General features: G+C 41.6%; 2 protein-coding genes across 3 annotated transcripts in view; one reads left to right on the top strand and one right to left on the bottom strand.

Annotated features, from left to right (window-relative positions):
- Window positions 1–3,536, bottom strand: part of otud7a (OTU deubiquitinase 7A) — a 46,847-nt gene extending 43,311 nt beyond the window's left edge. The window contains exon 1 of the mRNA XM_084365161.1: window positions 3,426–3,536. The gene's annotated coding sequence lies outside the window, so the exon portion shown is untranslated. The remainder of the gene's footprint in view (window positions 1–3,425) is intronic.
- Window positions 3,537–3,625: 89 nt separating this feature from the next.
- LOC311264353 (uncharacterized protein) lies at window positions 3,626–19,537 on the top strand. Of its 2 annotated transcripts, XM_084365160.1 has the most exons (17): window positions 3,626–3,713; window positions 4,702–4,900; window positions 7,011–7,214; window positions 7,299–7,367; window positions 7,504–7,546; window positions 10,104–10,249; window positions 11,010–11,204; window positions 12,732–12,818; window positions 12,923–13,121; window positions 13,229–13,452; window positions 13,584–13,826; window positions 14,377–14,622; window positions 15,853–16,048; window positions 16,582–16,787; window positions 16,943–17,043; window positions 18,116–18,287; window positions 18,367–19,537. In XM_084365160.1, the coding sequence occupies exons 2-17, from the start codon at window positions 4,723–4,725 to the stop codon at window positions 18,747–18,749; spliced, it is 2,892 nt and encodes a 963-aa protein (XP_084221286.1). In that variant the 5' UTR covers window positions 3,626–3,713; window positions 4,702–4,722; the 3' UTR covers window positions 18,750–19,537. The 2 variants fall into 2 exon arrangements, with proteins under 2 accessions (XP_084221286.1, XP_084221285.1); XM_084365159.1 differs by lacking the exon at window positions 3,626–3,713 and having other exon boundaries at window positions 4,485–4,900.
- Window positions 19,538–19,980: the final 443 nt, after the last annotated feature.

The raw sequence follows: 19,980 nt of genomic DNA, 5'->3' as shown, positions 1-19,980 counted from the left end.
GCATAATATGTGGTTAATGGCAATTTAAATGTATCAAACAGCATTTAATTTATTGACTTTTGTGTTAAAAAGATAGGTCTACATTTTGTAGGGATGCCCGACATATACTGATAAATTATCAGCCTGATATCGTGAAATTTATATTATCGGCTAACTATCGGTTCTAGCTGATAAATAGAACCAATATTATGAAGCCAAATTGCTTTCATTGACTTAACAAGTAGTATTTGTAAACTCAGATACAGTAGGTGGCTGTTTGCCCCTTTAAAGTTGGTTTGCGATAACACCAATAAACAGAGAAGAAGAAGAAGAAGAAGAAGAAGAAGAAGAAGAAGAAGAAGAAGAAGTGCAGCCCGTCGTGCTCATGATGTCAAACTGCTGCACCTGGGCAGAGCCACACAGTGTAGACTAGAGAGCTAGACATGTCGTCGCCAGTGTGGACGTGTGATACAGTTTCAGAGGAAGAGGAAACAATTGCAATTTGTTTTTTTATGTTTCACAAGTGTCACGAGAGAGGAGGGGAAAGGTCGAAGAGTTACAACTAAAAAACATCTTATTAGAGCTATAGAATATAAAATCATCGATCTTTGCTGACTACATGTTAGCCTTTCTACCCTCAGGTGTGCATAAACTACAGGTTATAAACTAAAACACAAAACAATGAAATCATTGATTATCATATCGGTATCAGCCATGAGAGGCAGGTAATAATGCATCCCTAATATTTTGCTTACAGCATCTTGATTCAACAACTTGACCATAGGTGTCAGACAATAAAGCACTAGATTTTGCTCTGAGAGGTTCATTCCTACTTCTAGAAATTAAACAGCAGCCATTACGATCAAATTCTGAAACCAGACATTAAAAGCGCCTTCAGGACAGACTTCATCTAATAGCCGTTAGATGCCAGTTTAAGGAAAACAGTCAGTAGTCTCCAAAGTCTGAATATAAAACGAATGTGTCCATTAGGACAGCTTTAAGGGTGAAATAGGACTATGTGGGAGTGTTTACTTGACTGACAGGTGTCTCATTCCATCACTGTCAGCCACAGTGGTTGCCACTTCCTTGTCTCACTTCAGCCCGGTCCAGGTTTGCTCATTCTTACTGTGGCTTTCATTTAGATTTTCTAGCCCCTGTAACTTACAAACATATCAAACCTACAGGTCTGTCGGTCCCTTCAGGATATGGCTGCAAGCCGTGTAGGATCCCATCAGCCATTCAGACATCAAAAAAACAGACAAATGTAAAGCACAAGCTCTGACCTTGCAAACACTGACAAGTCTAGCTTTACTATAAAAAAGGAGTTCATAAATCACGGTTAAATGGTTTTTACAGACTTATTACAACACGTCTGTGGTTTGAAGCCTTTACCAAAACATGAAAGGGAATACCGGTGTTAGGATTTACTACAGCTTTACGGCACAAGGATTATAACGTCATTTGACTGTGATATTGCCACAAATTCACTCGGAGACATATTTCCCCCAAAGTACCCATCCAGCATCAAGGCCAGTGTACAGATTCACACAGGACCACGGTGCAGTGACTCTGGGAGGGTGACCAGTGCCCCCTCCACCCTCCCTTATTTTGATGTGAGAGAGGAGCCCCTCTGCCTGCCTCAGTGGCCTCTAGCTGACCTCCCACTGCCTGCAGACAGAGCACTTAACATTGCTTCCCCACCTGTAGAGATGTCTGAAGAACAGGGCCCACTTCAAAGCCGTGCAGTGATTGGGCCATGATTACCATGGGCACTTGACTCATTTTGTCTCCTCTGAAGGACTAAACTTTGGGGGAATCAAGCATGAAGACATGGGATTCTTTTGAAAAGAAATGGGAGATTTAAGCCCCCCCTGTGCAGGTGCTTTTCAAGGCCGACAAGATGATTTATTATGATTCATGTTCCTTTAGATTTCTGTCGAATGGTACCAGTTAAAAAAAACAACCAAAAAAAAACCCATTGCTGCTGAGTCCTCTGGTGCAAAATATGTATAAATGCAAAATATTATTTTAATAACGCAACTGGTGTTTTCTCTTTTGTGTTATTGCAATGTTAGCTTGTGGGGGTAGCTTCCACTGCTTCTCGAAGTAGGTAGTGGGCAATTGGCACAGATGTTTGCAAAGGAATGTCATTTTGTATCAGTCGAGAGGCAGTTTGATAAAGCGGCACTGCCACAGTGACATGAAAGCCCAACTGGGTTCAACAACAACCGTCATCTCTGCTCTGCTTTTCTGTAGCTAAATGCCAGTGACAGGAACAGAATTCACTGTGGTAACTGATCAGGTGCCAAGCGCCCTCTCCCCAGTGCCCTGCTGCACTGAAGCCCTCTGTGGAGCTGGCATGGCCTGGCTTGGCCTGGCAGCCACGGGCCCTGCTTTGTATCTCTGCCCTGTCTACTCAAGCTGTCTCCAAATCACACTCGACCACTGTCAATCGCCCGACTCGCAAGTAAAGCATCAAGACAGGGGTAATAGGGGGCTGAATAAGTTGTACAGGTAGGACAGCAAAGCAAGTTGATGTGATGCAAACCACCATCTTCCAGATGACCAGGAGGAAACCGTGGCAGAGTTCAATTCCCCAGCTCAGCTCAAATATAATCTGATATTAATGATAGATTAAAGGTTTTATTATGTAGGTCTTTGTCAGGGGATGTGTGTATGGATTTAAAAATCCCACAGCAATGAATTAGTGGCCTCACCGTCTTTACAGGCAGGCGTAGTTGGTGGATATTGTGAACCAGGCCAACAATAAAAGAAACGTATATGGGCACCAGGATGAAACCAGGCAGTGGGATTTGCAGTTATCCCTAAAGCTTCCTATATTTTAAGATGAACAGAAAGCCAAAAAAAGTGAAACTGCTGTGATTTACTACATGAAACAAATAGTTGTTATGTATTTCATCACCATCTCTGCCATCTGGCCCAAAATACACTGTGATGATTAATATTCAATGTCTGTATAAAAAAAAGAAGCATAGCCTTCAAGGCTTTTATAGCCTCAATGAGCTAAGAGGCTATTTGTTTGTACCATCACAAAATAAGCCTCACATTTATATTACATTGCTACTGTATGCTCTACATCACAAAGGTCTGTGACTAAGCACACAGATTTTAAGAGCACATCCATGTTTACAGCATTTAACTCTGAGACGTCTCGTCCCAGACCGTCGATGAGATTTGTGGCCTCGATGCATTTGCCTTCGACCCTAAAAAAATAATAATAATTAAAAAAAAAAAAAAAAAAAAAGGTATTCGCACGGAACCTGAAGTTGAATGCATCGAGGCACGTACTCGCATGAAGGCAGGTGCACCTGTCTGCAGTGGAAGCCTATTGTGTTCACTATCAAATGAGCCCATGGATCGGCCTGTCGCGCCGTGTGTGTGGGAGCAGAGGAGTGGGAAAAAATACAAACATGTCCGTCTCTTACCGTTGTGTTTTCAGTCATTGCTCCCCATCCTCAGGTTTTCAGTCCAGACCTCTGACGAACCGTTAATTCCTCTCGGGCTGTCTCGCTCTCTCCCCCTCTCTCTCGCTCATCCCCATGTCATATTTCTCCGCTGCAGCAGAACAAAACCACGCCTCCTCCGACAGCCGCGTGACGTCAGCCGGTGAAGAGGCCGTTGGCTCACGCCCTCGGAGGGATACGACACGTCCGGCGAGGAGCCGCGAGAGGCCGCTGTGCCTTCACTGAAGCACACCACTTCAACTTGATTTTGTGAGACTTTAAATGGCATCCAGAGGCTTAGTTCTTTATTTAAAACAACAACAACACAACATTAATACGTTAAATACTAGCATTTATCGTCTTTATAATGTGTATCTGAGTTTTTTTTGGACAAAAAAGAAAGGTAAGACTGTGAAAGCTAACACAGTTTAAGCTAATATCAGTTAAGCTAAAGATGCTTCTTCATGCAATATAGTTACTAAAATATAGTCCGCAGCCTACACAACAGACAAATATAGTCTATAATTTGTGTTTTATTCCTTCTTTTGAGAGTAAAGTTGTCCATTCAACCCCAACAGTCACAGAACTTAATCTGTAAACCAGTACAGATCTAATTTAAATCATTTTTATGCCTTTTATCTGGAATATAACCAAAGCTAACCTAGCATTAGCTAAATTTCTAATGTTCACCAGTGGCATATACTCATTTTATAACCCATTTTAAAGCCATTTTGATTTGTTATTTATATAAAGTTGACCATATATACATAAATATTCAATGTTTAAACTCTTAATCTAGGGTTGTTGTAGACTATTGTTACGTACCAGCAAATTGTAGTCACAGGTGTGTCTTTATAAGGTATTTTTATTATCAGGTGTTATCGGAACCGGAAGTTCCTTGTTTTTAATCAGGCAAACATTTTTTTTTTTTTTTTTGAGAAATTATATATGGTTTATTAAGGCTATCTATCTATCTATCTATCTATGTGTGTGTCTGTCTGTCTGTCTGTCTGTCTGTCGTGACACAGAAACTGGGTTGTTCTCCCTTTCTCTTGCCAGGATCATTTACTAAAAGCTGACCGCAGTCCACGCTCATTGTCCAGTGTGTCTCACTTGAGCGAACTGGTCCAGCAAGTTATTTCTGGGCTGGTGTTCACAGAGCCCCACATCGATCTGCCAGCATACCTGCTGCACGGAGGGACACTGCGTCTTTGGAGACACTCCTCCTGACTGTCTGCCGTTTTTTCCTCACTTCCAGGGAAAGTCCTCGGGCACAGCCATGAGGTCCTTCGCCGCGTTTCTGATCTTTTTCTCCGGCGTCGGATTTATTGGATGTAAACCCTCGTCGCCCTGTCCGAGTGGACAGTTTATGCTGAAGAGCCAGTGTGTCCTCTGTCATCCCACCTGCTCCGAGTGCGACGGGCATGAGCTGTTTGAATGCACTACCTGTGGAGTTAGTGAGTACAATTACCTATGTCCGTACTGAAATCGTGGGTGGTTTTTCCAAAGGAAAAAAAAGGCGAATTATATATGCATTAAACGTTTCATATTTTGTCACACCACGATGCACTCGTTTAAACTAAGATGGGTTCAAACTAATGCTGTGTATAGTCTAGTTTCAGCAAGGACAACAAATAAATCAACAGCTAAACAACCGCTTCATGGAAGTTAAACAATATTCCTGCCATCATATGACACATTTCAGATTATCTCACAATTTCTGTATGAAAGGTGTAAACATGAACGCTAAATTACTTGCCATTGGCCAAGATAATTCCTCTGTCTGGATTTTATTTGGCTCCACGGCTGTCTGATTAAAATAAATCCATGTCACAGACTCATTAATCCAGCTGAAATGGAGGTGGGTTTTTGTTTTTTTTCTTCTTCTTTTAAAGCAGCACTGTTTTAATGGTTAACAAAGCAAACTTGTTTAAGGGCTTTTGAATCAGAGGAGGAGCATTCAGCTCTGGTTTACCATTTACTCTTGTTAAACAGTCCGAGATTGGCTGCAGAACATGTTGATTTTTCTGTCACTGGGGCACCTTTTGAAATAGGTAAGAAATGAAGGTGTGATCATTTTTCTCCTGAGTTTTCACAGTGTAATCTGATCACGTCAGAATGGGGCCTTTGTTAATCAGAGGGAAAGGGAAAAAATATCCCCTTGAGCTAGAAGTGTTACTGTTGCAGTTCACTGGGCTTAACCTGCAAAACCTGCAAGTCTCTCTCCCTCACACACTCAACCTTTTCTTTAGATATACGCATTGTGACTGCTACAATCAGGCATTTTGTTTTCACTGACTATATTTTAATGTACATTGCTGCAGATTGTTTTTGTTGGGTATACTTTACTACTATACAGTAGTTAGTATTTGATCCTGGTGTGTACCTTGGTGGAGGAACATCAAAAGTCTCTACCCTAACCCTCCTGCTCTGTGGTTTGTTGTCATGCAGAAGCCACATTTCTCTGTGTGATGCTGAGGGTGAGGGAAGTTAAAGGGTTAGAAAGGCAGCAGCAGCAGCTTGTTGCCCCTCTCCTCCCTGTCTCACACATCTTTTGTGCAGCGCTGAGCAGATGAGACAATGCTGTAACTCAGCTGCTTCCAGAGATGCCTCAGGTGCCACAGCTAGGCTAGTGGCAGGTGGCGGAGTATTAATCATTAGAGCCAACACAAGACCCTGTCTCTGCCCACAGCTCTGATCTCTCATTTGCCTCTGATTGCCCTTGTTTACATAAGTTGGAGCATCATCAGTCAGGAAGTGATTTCATACTGTGATCTGTTATTTGCAGGCCTACAGTCAACATGCTGGGCTGCAGCCATCAGTTCACGATGATGATGTTCATGACTTTAACATCCATTTGTTCTCACACTATTTTCTGATTTTGTCTATAATGTGTGTAGGGCTGTAACTAATTATTATTTTGCCCATTGTTTTCACAATTACTTAATTAATTAATTAATTATCTAGTCTATGAAATGTCAAATAAATGTGAAAATGTCTCGGAGCCTAAAGTGACATCTTCAAATGGCTTCTTTTGTCCAACCAAATAATTCAGATTCCAAAGAGTATTCATTTACAATCCTTAATGATGAATGAAAGGAGCAAATCCTTTAGTTTAAGAGGCTGGAACCAGTAAATGTTTTATATTTTTGATGAAAAATGAAAATATTAATAAATTTTCAAAATAGTTGGCATTCATTTTCTTTCAAATGACTAAATGCATTTGTAATGAAATAAGAACTGCCATCTGTTTCTCCTTTCAATCAACCAGTTTTGATTTTTTAATGTGCGATAAGGCTGTAATTCGCTGAATGCACTGAACTTTCACACAGTTGGCATCAAGTCCTTTCATCTTTCCCTCATCCCATGTAATTGTCAGCTCCATTTGGCTCCACCTCTGTATTTATTATGCGTTCATTGATTTTCACTTTCAGAAGAGTCCAGATTTTTGTATACGCCGTTACCTGGCAGGAGTTCCATATGGCTGATGACATCTTCATTCGAGGAGAAAATAGAGTAGGCTTTATGTTAACAAGTCCTCTGTTTCCTCCTCCTTCTCCTCCTCAGATGAAGATGGACAGGAACGTTTTCTCCACCAAGGACGCTGTCGGACACACTGCCCCCGGGGACTCTATCCTGACAGGGGTCACTATGCCTGCCTGCCCTGCATAGCCAATTGTGAACTCTGCACAGATGGCAACATATGTGCCAAATGTCGGGAACACTACAAACTCCAGAACGGGGTCTGCCAAACGGCGTCCTGTGACATAGGTAAATGTAAAGCAGAGTTTCTGCGTTGGCTGTAGCTTAAGAGAAATGCATTCAGGCTTTTTATGCTGGGTCTCTGTGTTTCAGGGCAGGTGCAAGACCCTGACACAGGAGAGTGCATTGCCTGTGAGATGGGTTGCAAAACATGTTCCACAGGTAAGTCCATCAGAAATGTACATTAAACCACTGGTGATAACTGCACAATGCAGCACAATATGAATATAGCCATTACTGCATGAGTCTGCCTCTCCGCATGAATTCTAATTAATCACCTTTTCTCATTTTCACACAGAGGACCCTGAGATCTGCAACAGCTGTGTTGAAGGTTACTTTCTGTGAGTGTTTTCTTCTTCTTCTTGTTTTATTATTTTCTTCTGATAAGCAGACTTTTCTGGCATCCCATATCCACTGCTCTGAAATCAAATACACTCTCAGGTATTAATAGAAACTACAAACTGCAGCGAACAATTATTTTTGTCTAATGTAATTGTTATATTCTTGATTAATTGAGAAATTGTTTGAAAAAATGCCAAATGCCATTTCCCAGAGCCAAAGTTGACTTATTAGATAGCTTATATTGTCTGACCAGCAGCCAAGATATTCATTTTACAGCCATGGGATACTGAGAAAAACAGAAAAATATTCATGTTGAGTAGCTGGAATGAGAACATTTTTTATTTTTTTCTATGCATTATGGAGATAACTTCAAAATGTCCTTGTAAATGTTTTCTTTGCATTACCATTGCCTTGGGTTAATCAATAAGCAGAATGTGGTTAATTTTTCCTCAAGAAACTCCATTTTACCTGTATTTCTGTTTACACCAGCGTATCACTTGGACCCAGTGTCTAACACAGGTTACAGAGCTCGAACAGACCTCCAATTGTTTACTTTCCCCTCGAGTTTAGGCCTCCAGGTATTGTGTGAGTCAGGTTACCTTCCATTCCGAGTCATACACTGTTACCTGAGCCATGTTTTGAGCACAGAAGTGTAGTCTGCTTCTCAGCGAGGTAATTAATAGGGTGTGTTTTTATGTTATACTATGTCAGGCGGAGAGGAGAAGAGAGACAAAAGGGAGCAAGTATAAGTGGAAAGCACAGTCAGTAGCAGGTGTGATTATATAGGGTGCACCATCTTGACTTCGCTGACTGCTCGTGCGAATCACAGCAGAGGAGGGTTGAAAGAAAATTCACTGCTTCACTGCACTCGCCTCCTTTAACTGCTGTTACATAGGTGCGGCAAGACACTCAGTCTTCTGTGAATCTACTTGTGTAACTTTTACTTTCATAGTAATGGTTTTAGAGATTTACAATGACAGGTCGTCTCAGTAATTTCTGTGGCTGCTGGACTTATTACATCTACGATGTGAGGCAAACACCAAAAAAAGAAACCCAATAGAGCATGGGTGATCATGAACTGCAGGAACTGCCTCTCTGTGATAGATTGTGACAGTTTTAGGCACTTTAAAGAATTTCCGCTACTGAGGCTTTGCGAGTAGTAATGAAAAATCTTAAAGTTTGACACTTTTGGCATAACTGTGAATCAATGGGTCTTGAATGAAACTCTGAGTATTGAAGAGGCACGGCATGATGGATGCTTGGTATTTATTGACATTTACCTTCCTCGCTAAGGAGCTATGTTTAACAAAATGGCTGTGATTCACTCTTAATGTGGTTTATACTATTTATTTACTCAAGCTTTCTTAACTTTAGAGACTACCTACAGCATATCTTCACATTTTCTTAATTAATTCAAGGAGTTTACAGCCCTAAACAAAAGTTGCTTTGGTAATGCTAATGCTCTTTCCTGGAATGGATAGTCTAATATTTGCACAGAGGGATTCTTAAACATCCCGCAGATTCTTAAGTAGTGTACTGTTTCCAGGCCAGAGACAGGGCCTGGTCTGCACCAGCTGCTATTGTGTGTGAGTTGATGGATGCAGTGTGGCGCCTCCAGCTGTTCCTTCTCAAACAACCACCGCATCTTAGCACCAGATCCACGGCAACGCAGTAGGAAGTGCAGCTTGGGCTGTCAGTGGTCAGATTCTCTTATGTTAGGAAGTGGCAAAGGAGGCAGCAGAGGATGTTGTGCTATAATCTAAGTTAGTTGCTTATTGCTGTTATGACTCGTTTCGTTTAGATTGTGAAGTCTGTAAAGTAGGAGTCTTTCTTGCATTAATGTTTTAAGTGTAACATCTTAGCAACTCAATATCTCAGCTCCTGTAGGCTAGATTTTTTGAGGACAACCATCTCGTGTTTAATAGCTCAGTTAAGCCCCGAAGGACTGATAGGACAGGTTAATGACAGAAATCTCCCCATGCCTCTGGGCTACAAATAAAACACCAATTAACTTTCTGCCTCAAGAGGAGAATAGAACCACGATAAGCTTGAAGAAAAGCAGCCTACTTTATGTTTTCGCCTTTGTTTGCCATCCTTACTGTAAGGATAAAACATCAGTAATACTGCCGTTTGATTGAGTGCATCTTCTGTATTGAAGTCAACAATACAGCTGCAGGTGTGCTGTGGACTGACACAGTGCATGGCCTCTTGCATGTGGTGTGTTTGGTCTTTTCTCTGGTTTAAGTTCGTAGCCTCAGACTCATCCGCGTGGGCGAAGGCTGCCTGCAACAACATCATTCTTCATTCACTATAAAGCTTTCAAAGTGCCATTAAATCACAATAGTTTTCATCATGTCTTTGATACTTCAGTAGCTTTGTTCTGCATGTTTGCGTTGGAAAATGAAGCCTCCTTTTGTTGAATAGCTGTGACAGCAAGTTTTTGTCAACCATTTTTTGGCTGATTTCACACACGCATAGACCAACGCTAGGTTCAGAAAAAAATGTATTATCGATGAATACATGAATGGTTTCTGATTTTATTTTTTTATTTTCCAGTTTCAGACATCAGTGTCGCAGGCATTGCCCCCAGAGCACCTACGAGGACTGGGGCAGGGGTGTGTGTCTGTCCTGTCCTGCACCATGCACAGATTGCAGGAGCAACACACACTGCCTCACCTGCCAACCTGGTTACTTCCTCAATGGTACCAGTACAGCAAAGAGTTCATTTCTGTGTATATTTTGTAACTACTACTGTAACATACTAAAGAATTCAGATGACCCTTTTGTCCTATACAGTACTAGTAGTGTTTGTGTTTAATATACTCTTCAATCACTGCATGTTAGAGTAATCAATCATTCTTGTTGAGGACTAATGATGGCCCTCTGAGTCTTTATTTGGATTGCAAATCATGTCCACGTCAGCAAATCTGTAACATGAGATATGCAAATGTATAGTTTATGCAAACAAGGAACGAGGCTTGTGTTGGTAGGCTGTGTTCTCTATGGGCATCTCAGTAAGAGCTTTGAGATTGTAAATTAAGCCTCTAGCTCTTAAAACAAGATTAGCAAGACCACTATAAATATTATTTTAACTGTACAGGCACATATTTTAGGAGCATGTGATTGTACATTGTGATAGACAAGAGCCATCGATCTTCTTCAGCCACAAGGTCCTGTTTCAAAAGATCTACACAGTTGTTCTGTATTTGGACAGTTGAATTTGGAGAGAACCCAGAAGAGCAGATGGTGGTTGAAGGATTTAAACATCTGTGGATAAAAAGGAGTGATGAGCAGATCTTTTCTGAGACCACATCAGAGCCAGTTGAACCAAAACATGTATTTCTCCAATGCTAACAATGTGTTTTGATGTTTTTTCATCAGTAATCATGTTGCAGTAACAGATAGTGGAAGAAATACTGGAAAAAAATGTCACTTCTTGTCTATATTGCTCTGCCCTGTCAGGAGGTGAGTGTATGAAACAGTGCCCACAGAAAACCTTCAGTGACTCCAGTGGGTGGCGCTGCCAGCCTTGCTATAGCTCATGCCAGACATGCCACGGGCCTCGTTCGTCAGACTGTGATCTTTGTCTTGGTGGAAACACTCCACTACATGGGCAGTGTCCTCTGGTTAACTGTCCGTTGGGACAGTACTACGACGGTAAGAGGCAAAGATCTCACTTTTATCTGTTAATCCCGGTCATTTTTCTTCTAAGAAATACGAGATACGTTTTTTTTTTGTTTTACAGTCAAGTACTGTACAGCTTATGACTATCATGTGGCAGTAAAGTCAGAGATTTTACTGAATAACATGATACTTGACTGATTCCCTGATAGAAATAATTACTTTCCTCCTATGGGAGGTCAGCACAGGTCAGTACAGTGTCCCTGGGATTTGGAGGGATTTAGCTTCTTGCTCAAGGACACTTTAGCATGGTAGATGCTTGCCGCTGAGACGGGGGCTTGAACCCTGCTGAAGGACCTCTAGGTTGAAGGACGGTCGCCTACTCACTGTGTCACCCTGCTGCACATGTACTGTGTCACCTTTCATTCAAGAGCCATTTAGGTGGAGCAATTTTGAAATGGCTTCTCTGCCTCAATCACAGGGCTCTTCACCTGCTTCCCCTCTGGTGTCTGTGTCAACAGTACTCTATTGCTGTTGCACAGGCTGACCGTGTACATTTCTGCCTCATTGGTTTGATTATTTACATCCTTGTGTGCATCAGTTGGCCATAAATTGTCAGGGTCGCTTGTCATTTAGCTGAGTATCTTTCTAAATTACCTACTGCTTATGACTGTTGTAGATTTTATGACAACAAAGCACAAAGCATTGTGTTGCATTGCAACAATAATTACATTTTACATTTACAATGCAGTGTATTTTTTATGACAGGAACAGTTAGCTTTAGCAGTGTACAGGTTTGACCATAAACTTTATGTGCCATGATGATAACTCCATGACCTCCCCAATTTTTCCTGCTTCATGTCAGCAGTCTTCTTCATGTAGCCTGTCATCATTTTGTGTAAACCACCATCAGAACATTTTTCACACACAATAACATCCCCTGTCAAGTTGCTGTAACAGCGTTTCAAGAGGTGTTAAACACTGTAATATGTTGCAGGTTTCATAGTGAAGTCACTTTTACTTATATAGCCCAATATCACAAATCAAAATCTGGGTAAAGGGTCTTTACAATCTGTACACCATACAACACTCGCTTGATGCTTGATTTTGAATAAGGAAAAAAAACCAAAAAACTTTTTCACAGGGAAAAAAAACAAAACATAAACCATGGGAAGAGCAGCAGAGGAGGGATCCCTCTCCCAGGACGGGCAGACATAAGATAGATGTGTGTACAGAGGCAATTCACAACAGAAAGTCATAGCATATACAATATGCTGACAAAATGTAGATTGTAACTTAAGTGTTTCATACAGACCAGCGCACTGAAAACCCAATGTGACCTGCACTGCACTCTGTCAGTGTTGACCAATCAATGCCAACAAGCACTTTATTATTCATAGCTTCCCATCGTTTGTGCCTCAGAAACCCTGTTTACAGCTGATCATGCTTCCCTCTAGTGGTGAAGATGGTTAAACAGAAAATTCTCAATTCAGCCTTCAGTTTAAACAGGATTTGATACAACACTATGAGATACAGTGACTCTGTTTATTGTTTTACTTCCAGGTAAATATAGTGAATGTCAGGCCTGTGATGCATCCTGTAAGACCTGTTTTGGCCCGCAAGCCCTGGATTGTTCTTCCTGTTTCAAAGGTATTTTGTGATACTTAATGTGTTTACTTTCTTCAGGCGTTGCAATATATTGACACAATGCTAGTTCTCATATTACATTGTTTGCGTGTATTGTTGTGTCACAGGATATTTCCTGGACCAGGACAGCTCTTGTGTAGCGCAGTGTCCATCCGGCTCCTATGCAAATTCTGCGACTCAGCTGTGTGAAGACTGCTCTCCAAACTGTGAGGCCTGCCTGGACACCAGCGATAACTGCATCAGCTGTTCCAAAAGCAGCTATAAACTTTTTCTCCACCAGGGGCGGTGTTGGTCGAATTGCCCAGAGTAAGAAAATTGGATAAGCTAAGCCTTATGATGACGAAGAAACTTTTTCTAATGATGGTATTGTATGTTCCTCTTTATGCATAAACATATCTCATGACTATTTTCAGAGGTTTCTTTGAGACAGCAGAGGGGTCGTGTGAAGCCTGCGACAGCTCCTGTCTGACATGTGATGGGATCAAGTCACAGTGTCTGTCCTGTGCTGATGGCCACTACTTAGAGAGTGGTATGTGTAGACTCAACTGTTCACTGCGGTCATACCCTGCGGATGATGGGACATGCAGACGCTGCCCACCCCACTGTGACGTTTGCTCAGATGACAGGACCTGTTTCAGTGAGTTATAATCAATTGTGGGCAGCTAAGCTTCAAAAAGAAAAATATTCCAAAAATCAGTTGTAAGACATTGTATCACATCCTGAAATCTGTTGACACAACTTTTCCAACTCTCCTCCGTATAATTTCAGAATGCAGTTTTCTCTACTTGATGCTGAATGGTGTGTGTAAGGCTAGTTGTCCCATGGGCTACTATGAGGACATGGAGGAGGGCCGCTGTGGTCAGTGCCACCCGACCTGTGGCAGCTGTTTAGGGCCCCTGACAGACGACTGTGAGACGTGCTCAACGTTTAGCCCCAAACTTTATAAGGGTGAATGCACCAAAGACTGTCCCACTGGTACTTACTATGAAACTGAAGCTATGGAATGTCAAGGTGAGTCTGTGTTGTAAAAAATACCCCAAAAGTTGTACTTTTGTAATAAAGACATTAGTCTAGTCTAGCCTAATAGAAAGAAAAATATATAATTTGTGTGTTGTGTTAAATCTTGAGCTGCTGAGATATTTCCAGGGATGTTTATGAAATTGAGATCCAGCAGAACAGGAAGATCATGCTTTGGCTTGCAAGGGTTTATTAAATGGTTGTTCAGAAAAATCAGTTCCTGCACTTGCAGGTTATCAAATAAGTTGTGAGAGGACTGGATTTCTTCCACGACAAACTGGAGACAATGGAAACCTTTGATTGCAGCTACTTGTACTATGTATGGAAGTTTGCTTATTCTTCAGAAAGCACTAAATCCACAGTGTCTGGAACCGCAACAGCGTCACTTGCCATCCATGAGTTATCTTAAGGCTTAGCCATTATTAAATACAGCATTTGTTTAAATCGTAATCATTTACCTCTGTAACGTGGTGCTGATCACACCCTCTTTTGTAAAAGTGATATGACGATAACGCAGTTTGATGTTATGTTTGACCATGTGCAGAGTGCCACCAGACTTGTATGAGCTGCTCCGGCCCAGAGCCAAACCAGTGCACACAGTGTGAGAAGGGACTCGTGCTGGATCCAAACACATTGTTGTGTGGCGTGACGGGCGACACGGACTGCCCACCGAGGACCTACCTACACGACGACCAGTTCACCTGCATGGGTTGCCACCGGCACTGTTACTCTTGCGAGGGACCGGGCAACGATGAATGCCAGACCTGTGCCACCCCCAAATACCTTCATAGTGAGCATTGTCCACCAATTTTCAACTGCATTCAGTGTAATAAAGCTAAACCACATATCTCCAAACTTTTAGCTCACCAGGGACGATCTAATTTTTAACCTTGATGACAAATGGAATTTGAGCCTGAGTCATAGATTTTGTTAAGTAGTATTGTCAGTTGTTCCCTCACTTCACCTGGAAAAGTGATAATGATGACAATATGATGGCTCCCCTGAGAATATTGTACAATTTGGGTCCTGCTTAAACAACTGCATGTGATTGATCAACAATTCACACAACAGCCGGGGAGATTGATGATGGCAATATACATGTAAGGCTAAATTTAAACTCTTGGAGTTATTGAGCGATGTTGAAGTGTAAGCACTGAAAATAGTTAAAATGTGAGTGAAAGGAGCGGAAGATTTAATATCTGTATGAATACTACTATTAACATGACTTTCTCACTTTGAGGCAACACTGAAAGTAAAAAAAAGAAAAGTGAGGAAGGATTCAGCCTTCTGTTTCAGTGGCATTGAAGTACAGTCCTATCCTTTATCTCTTTACATTTTGAGATAAAGGAGGCTTGTGGGAACATTTTGATAAATCATTCCTGATGTGTGTGAAGAATCAGTCTGACCTGCAGTCTAAAGAGGGATTAGTTATAGGATGGCAATCTTTAGCAATCTCACAATCCAATTCAATTCTGATTCTTGGTGTCACGATTTGATTGATGAAACTTTTCCCACCTGTTTTACTGATGATAAATTAATCTAAAGAATTTAGAAAGATTATCGTAGCACCTTTAAATCTGTTCTTAAGACAGTTGATCTGTCTGTTCTGGAGTAACGTAGAGTTATGTTTCCAGTGGTGGAGAACAGCCCGTCTGCTGCAGCACTAGTACTAAACACTTGCCTTTTTCGGGAGGACATACAGTATGTCTCCCTCTGCTTCACCAGTTATGAGGGGTAATGAAGAGAGACCACAGTGCGTTCTGTGCCTCAAAATATTAGCTTTAGTAGCGTGAAATGAATGTTATCTATAAAAGGGGGGCCCTGCAAAAAAGTTTGGGGACCACTGCTCTTGAGTACTGGGTGAGTTCAGCCTTTTTTGTCCCGTCAACAACATTTAGGTATTTTTAACAAATGATTTTGTGGCATTTGTGAATCAATTCAGAATCGCTGGAGATAAGTATTCTTTAGTGAATCAACAGAAGTGCGTGAGTAGGTACTCATAAACTGTGCTTCTTTCCAGACAAGACCTGTGTGAGCGAGTGTCCGGCTGGTACATACAACACACGTCAGGAGGCGGACGGAACAGAGTTGGGATACTGTTTGCCTTGTGACCACGCCTGTTCCACCTGTACTGGTGCATCACCCAGAGATTGCCTCACTTGCTCTCAAGGATACCTGCGTCTCCTTCAGCTCTGTGTTACGCATTGTCCCACAGGGTACAAGCCTGATCATTGAATGGAAAATGTTTACTTTTTAGTACTGCAGGACTTGTTGAACTGTTGAACTTCCTCCACACCCTTTTGTGCATAGAGGTCAAAGACAGTGTCTCTACATGTTCTGTGTTTTTCTGTGGATGGAAACAAACACAAAAAAAACAGAGCCACTGTCTTTGATCGCTATGTAATTTTATCAGCAGTAGAGCAACTTCCTTTGAAAATATGAATTTGTTTGTCATTAACTATGATTAGTATTTTTACAAATTATTATTATTTCTTCAAATTTTCTTGCGGTTTCAGCCCAGTTTTGGTGATGCTGTTTTTAGGTTGTTTTTTTTGTTTTTTTTGTCAACTCATAATCACTGCTTTTAACTGTAAGGTCCATTGTGTAAGATTAAAGAAGATCAACTGGCACTAAATCCTGCAGACTAAATTCTCACAGTCTCACAGATTGAGACTTCTTAAATTTTGTGTGCAACAATCAAAAATCTACATACATATTTTAATATTGATACATTTGTGCGTTTCTTCAGGTATTACAGAGAGGGCTCCCACTGTGAGAAATGTGACCGGTCCTGTGAGCGGTGTACAGGACCAGGGCCTGAGTCCTGCAGGGCCTGTTCACCTCCTCTTCTGGAGCTGCAAGGCACCAAGCTGTGTGTCGGGCGTTGCCCACACCGCTTCTATCAGCTCGATGACATCTGTAAACAGTGCCACACCAGCTGTCAGACCTGCACAGGTGCAGATAGGAGAGCTATTTCTTTGTAATAAGTGTTTGTTTAACCATTTAAAAAACATGAGCGTGATAACCTCTTATGGTCTTTATCTTCCCAGTAGGTCAATATTAGACATTTTGCGTGAGGAAACAGATCGTGTATGTATGTGTGTTTGCAGATGCCTCGCCTCAAGGCTGCGTGACGTGCGATTGGGGCAACACTTTAAAGGACAACGTCTGCTACCCGCGTTGTGAGGAGGGCCGATACTTCTCGGTAGAGGTATGCTCTCAGCTTTTAGTCATCAACATTGTGTGACAGTTGTATTGTTTGCTGATGTGGACAGAACGCTGTAAATCAAGGTAAAGTAAGTGTTAATTATGACCTCTTGCTTGTTGCAGAGTTTGAAATGAATATTTAATGCTGTAAAGAAGTCCCTAAAGGAAACATTTGTAAGACTAGGACAACAATTTAGTTCAAAACATAAAAAAAATGAATTTGAAGAAACAACAATGTTGGCATGTTAAGAAGTCTGTGCTGTGTTGTAGAAATGTCTACTGAAATTAGCATGCTGACCAGCTAGCCCTGGCCACCCTGTCACATAATAACACTATACTGCAAGAGGCAAGTTTCATAAATAAACTCACTTAATGTCAAGGAAGGAAATACCCTTGCTTACCAAACAGAAAAATACAACCCTACACCTTCTGAATTCAAATTTCTTTCTTTTACTGAACCAAGACGAGCGAAACTGCCTCATCAAATCTGTGGAATATGAATGAGTCAGTGTGTCTTTTCACAGTCAACCCTGGTTATGTCAAAATAAACCGTTGCTCGTGGAGACTCCCCTGAGCTGAGGTCTTGGTCCAAGCAAGCTCTAGCACAATTGGCTCTACAGCTAATTGAGCCATTAGCTAATTAGCTAATAGTAGCCAGCTACAGCCAAGGATAGCTATCACCGAGCAGCAGTTGTCCGTTACTCTGGTGATATGTTGGCCCCCTATGTTTTTATAACTTCCTCCAAATTACAGCCAGATTTGACAAATTATACCTTCAAGGCAGGAACTCAAGTTTCTAAGTTTTTTTAACTTCTCCAAACTTTATCTTTTGTTGTTGCTCAGTTTTTAAGGGCTGAACACTGAATAGAAATACTGTTACACGATATTATAGCAAAAATCAAATCATCACCATTTTAATTTTTTTTCAGTGAAAATGAATTGCAGTCCAATTTAAAGAATTACTCAAATCTCAATATAGATCAAAATGAATATATATTTTAGTGTAGAATTAATGTTTAAAGCTGTTTTTCTTTTATTTACTCAGTACAATCACTTTTGAAATTGTACCATTATAGGAAACCTGTGAGCCATGTGACAGCTCGTGTAGGCATTGCACCGGCCCCAGGCCAGACCAGTGTCTGACCTGTCACCGAGACTCTGCTCTCCATGCTGTGGAGAACCGGTGTGCCCGCTGCTGTCAGGCTGGAGGGAATGACACCGATTGCTGTGTTTGTGACAGCCGCTCAGGTAGAGACCCTGTCTATCATAAGAAACATGGCATTGTTTGGATATGATCATCAACTAAAGGCAGTTTTTTTTCTTCTAGCTCTGTGTGTGGAGGCCCCCCAACCCAAGTCAGGACAGGATCAGGTGACGGACCTGAACATGTCATCTAGAGCTCTGAAGCACACCTCAGCCACCTTGCCTATCGCCCTGCTGCTGGCGCTGGGGTTGGCTCTGGCTGTGTTTGCCTTGGTTAAGGCCCATGCCAGGAAGAGGCTGTGCTGGAGCCAGAGCTATGAGAGACTGAGCGGCAGCGCCAGCATCAACATGCCCCACGGTGTGCCGGAGCCGGACAGTGGAGACGAGGTGGATGTGGTGTACACCAGCAAAGGTGGATCGGTGTATAGGCGATACAGCTTCATCCATGAGCAGGACACAGATGCAGACCAGGGTGTGGATGAGAACGCATGTCTCAATCAATCTTAGATACAGTCATACCAGAGGGGTGTATTACGAAGCCGTATATTAACAGCAGAGCAAACTGTTTGCATTGAGTTGTGCTTTTTTGACAGGTGAACCTCCAAGCAACCTTCAGTTGGTGTTTGCTTTTGGCCCACGGCCCACCATTAAATTTCAGTCTTGGCCCTCTAAGGGAAAAACTGTCGGCAGCCATGCTCTAGGCTGAGTGAGCCGACACACAGTCGGTCCATTTTGTGCGGAAGAAGAGTCAAATGATACAAACACAAAATGCCCCATTTTATGGGAGCCTGATGAAGGAAAAACTGTTAATAACCGTGTAGTGATACTCATCACATCTGTTCTGTTTGGTTTGGTTTGGTTGAGCCAGCTCACGCAAATAAAAGCCTGGCTATGTCGAACTTGCTTCTTAATACACCCCCAGATGTTACAGTAACTGAAGAATGTATTGTGGATGTTCACATTATCAAGACTGACAGGAGAATTCAAAATAGTTTACTTAATGTTTAGATGAGAATGTAGTCGTATTTTTCTGTTGGTTATGTTCCTTTTTGAGTTCTGGTGTTTATTTTATTCTACAAAGTGCCTGTATCTGTGTAATGCACATTCTTAGACGAGGCATTTGTGAGCAAACAGTGGAAAAAAATACATATATATGTGTATATGTATGTATATGTCTTTTTTTACTTGATGAGATATTTGTTAAACAGTTAAACACATGATCATGTGTAATAACGGAAATCTGCATGATATGTTGTAAATAGAAAAATAAATTAAATAAAATCTTTTCCACTTGATGCTTTCGGTGCCCTTTGAAATACATCCTGAACCTGAGGATATTTGCAGGTCAATTTGACTAACTAACTTTGAAGAGAAATTGCAGTTGGTGTAATTACAGTATGTGCACACAGGGCAAAGTTTTTTGTCATCTGAAGGTGTTGCCTTTTGACTCCACCTGCCACTGAATACATCACTGGCATAATCCACAGGGACATGCGATTGGTGAGATCCTGTTTATTTACTGCAAGATACTCCTCAGAGATTCCTTCCACTCCTTAGTTTGACACACCTACTGTGGTGGCGGATTCTGCTTGTGCTCCTATAAATGAACGGAGCATTGCGGCCTCTCCCCGTTAAACTAACTTGCACTGAGGACAAGAAGGTCACCTGTCTCAAAACCACCTCAAGCAAGGAAATGTGTTCTGTCAGGTGGCTGAAGTGCCTCCCTCTCATCCTCATG

The sequence above is a fragment of the Pagrus pagrus genome, assembly GCF_965226575.1.
Source record: "Pagrus pagrus genome assembly, chromosome: 10".
Lineage (NCBI taxonomy): Eukaryota > Metazoa > Chordata > Actinopteri > Spariformes > Sparidae > Pagrus > Pagrus pagrus.
Note: the sequence above shows the minus strand (reverse complement) of the source record. Positions and strands in the feature narration are given on the sequence as shown.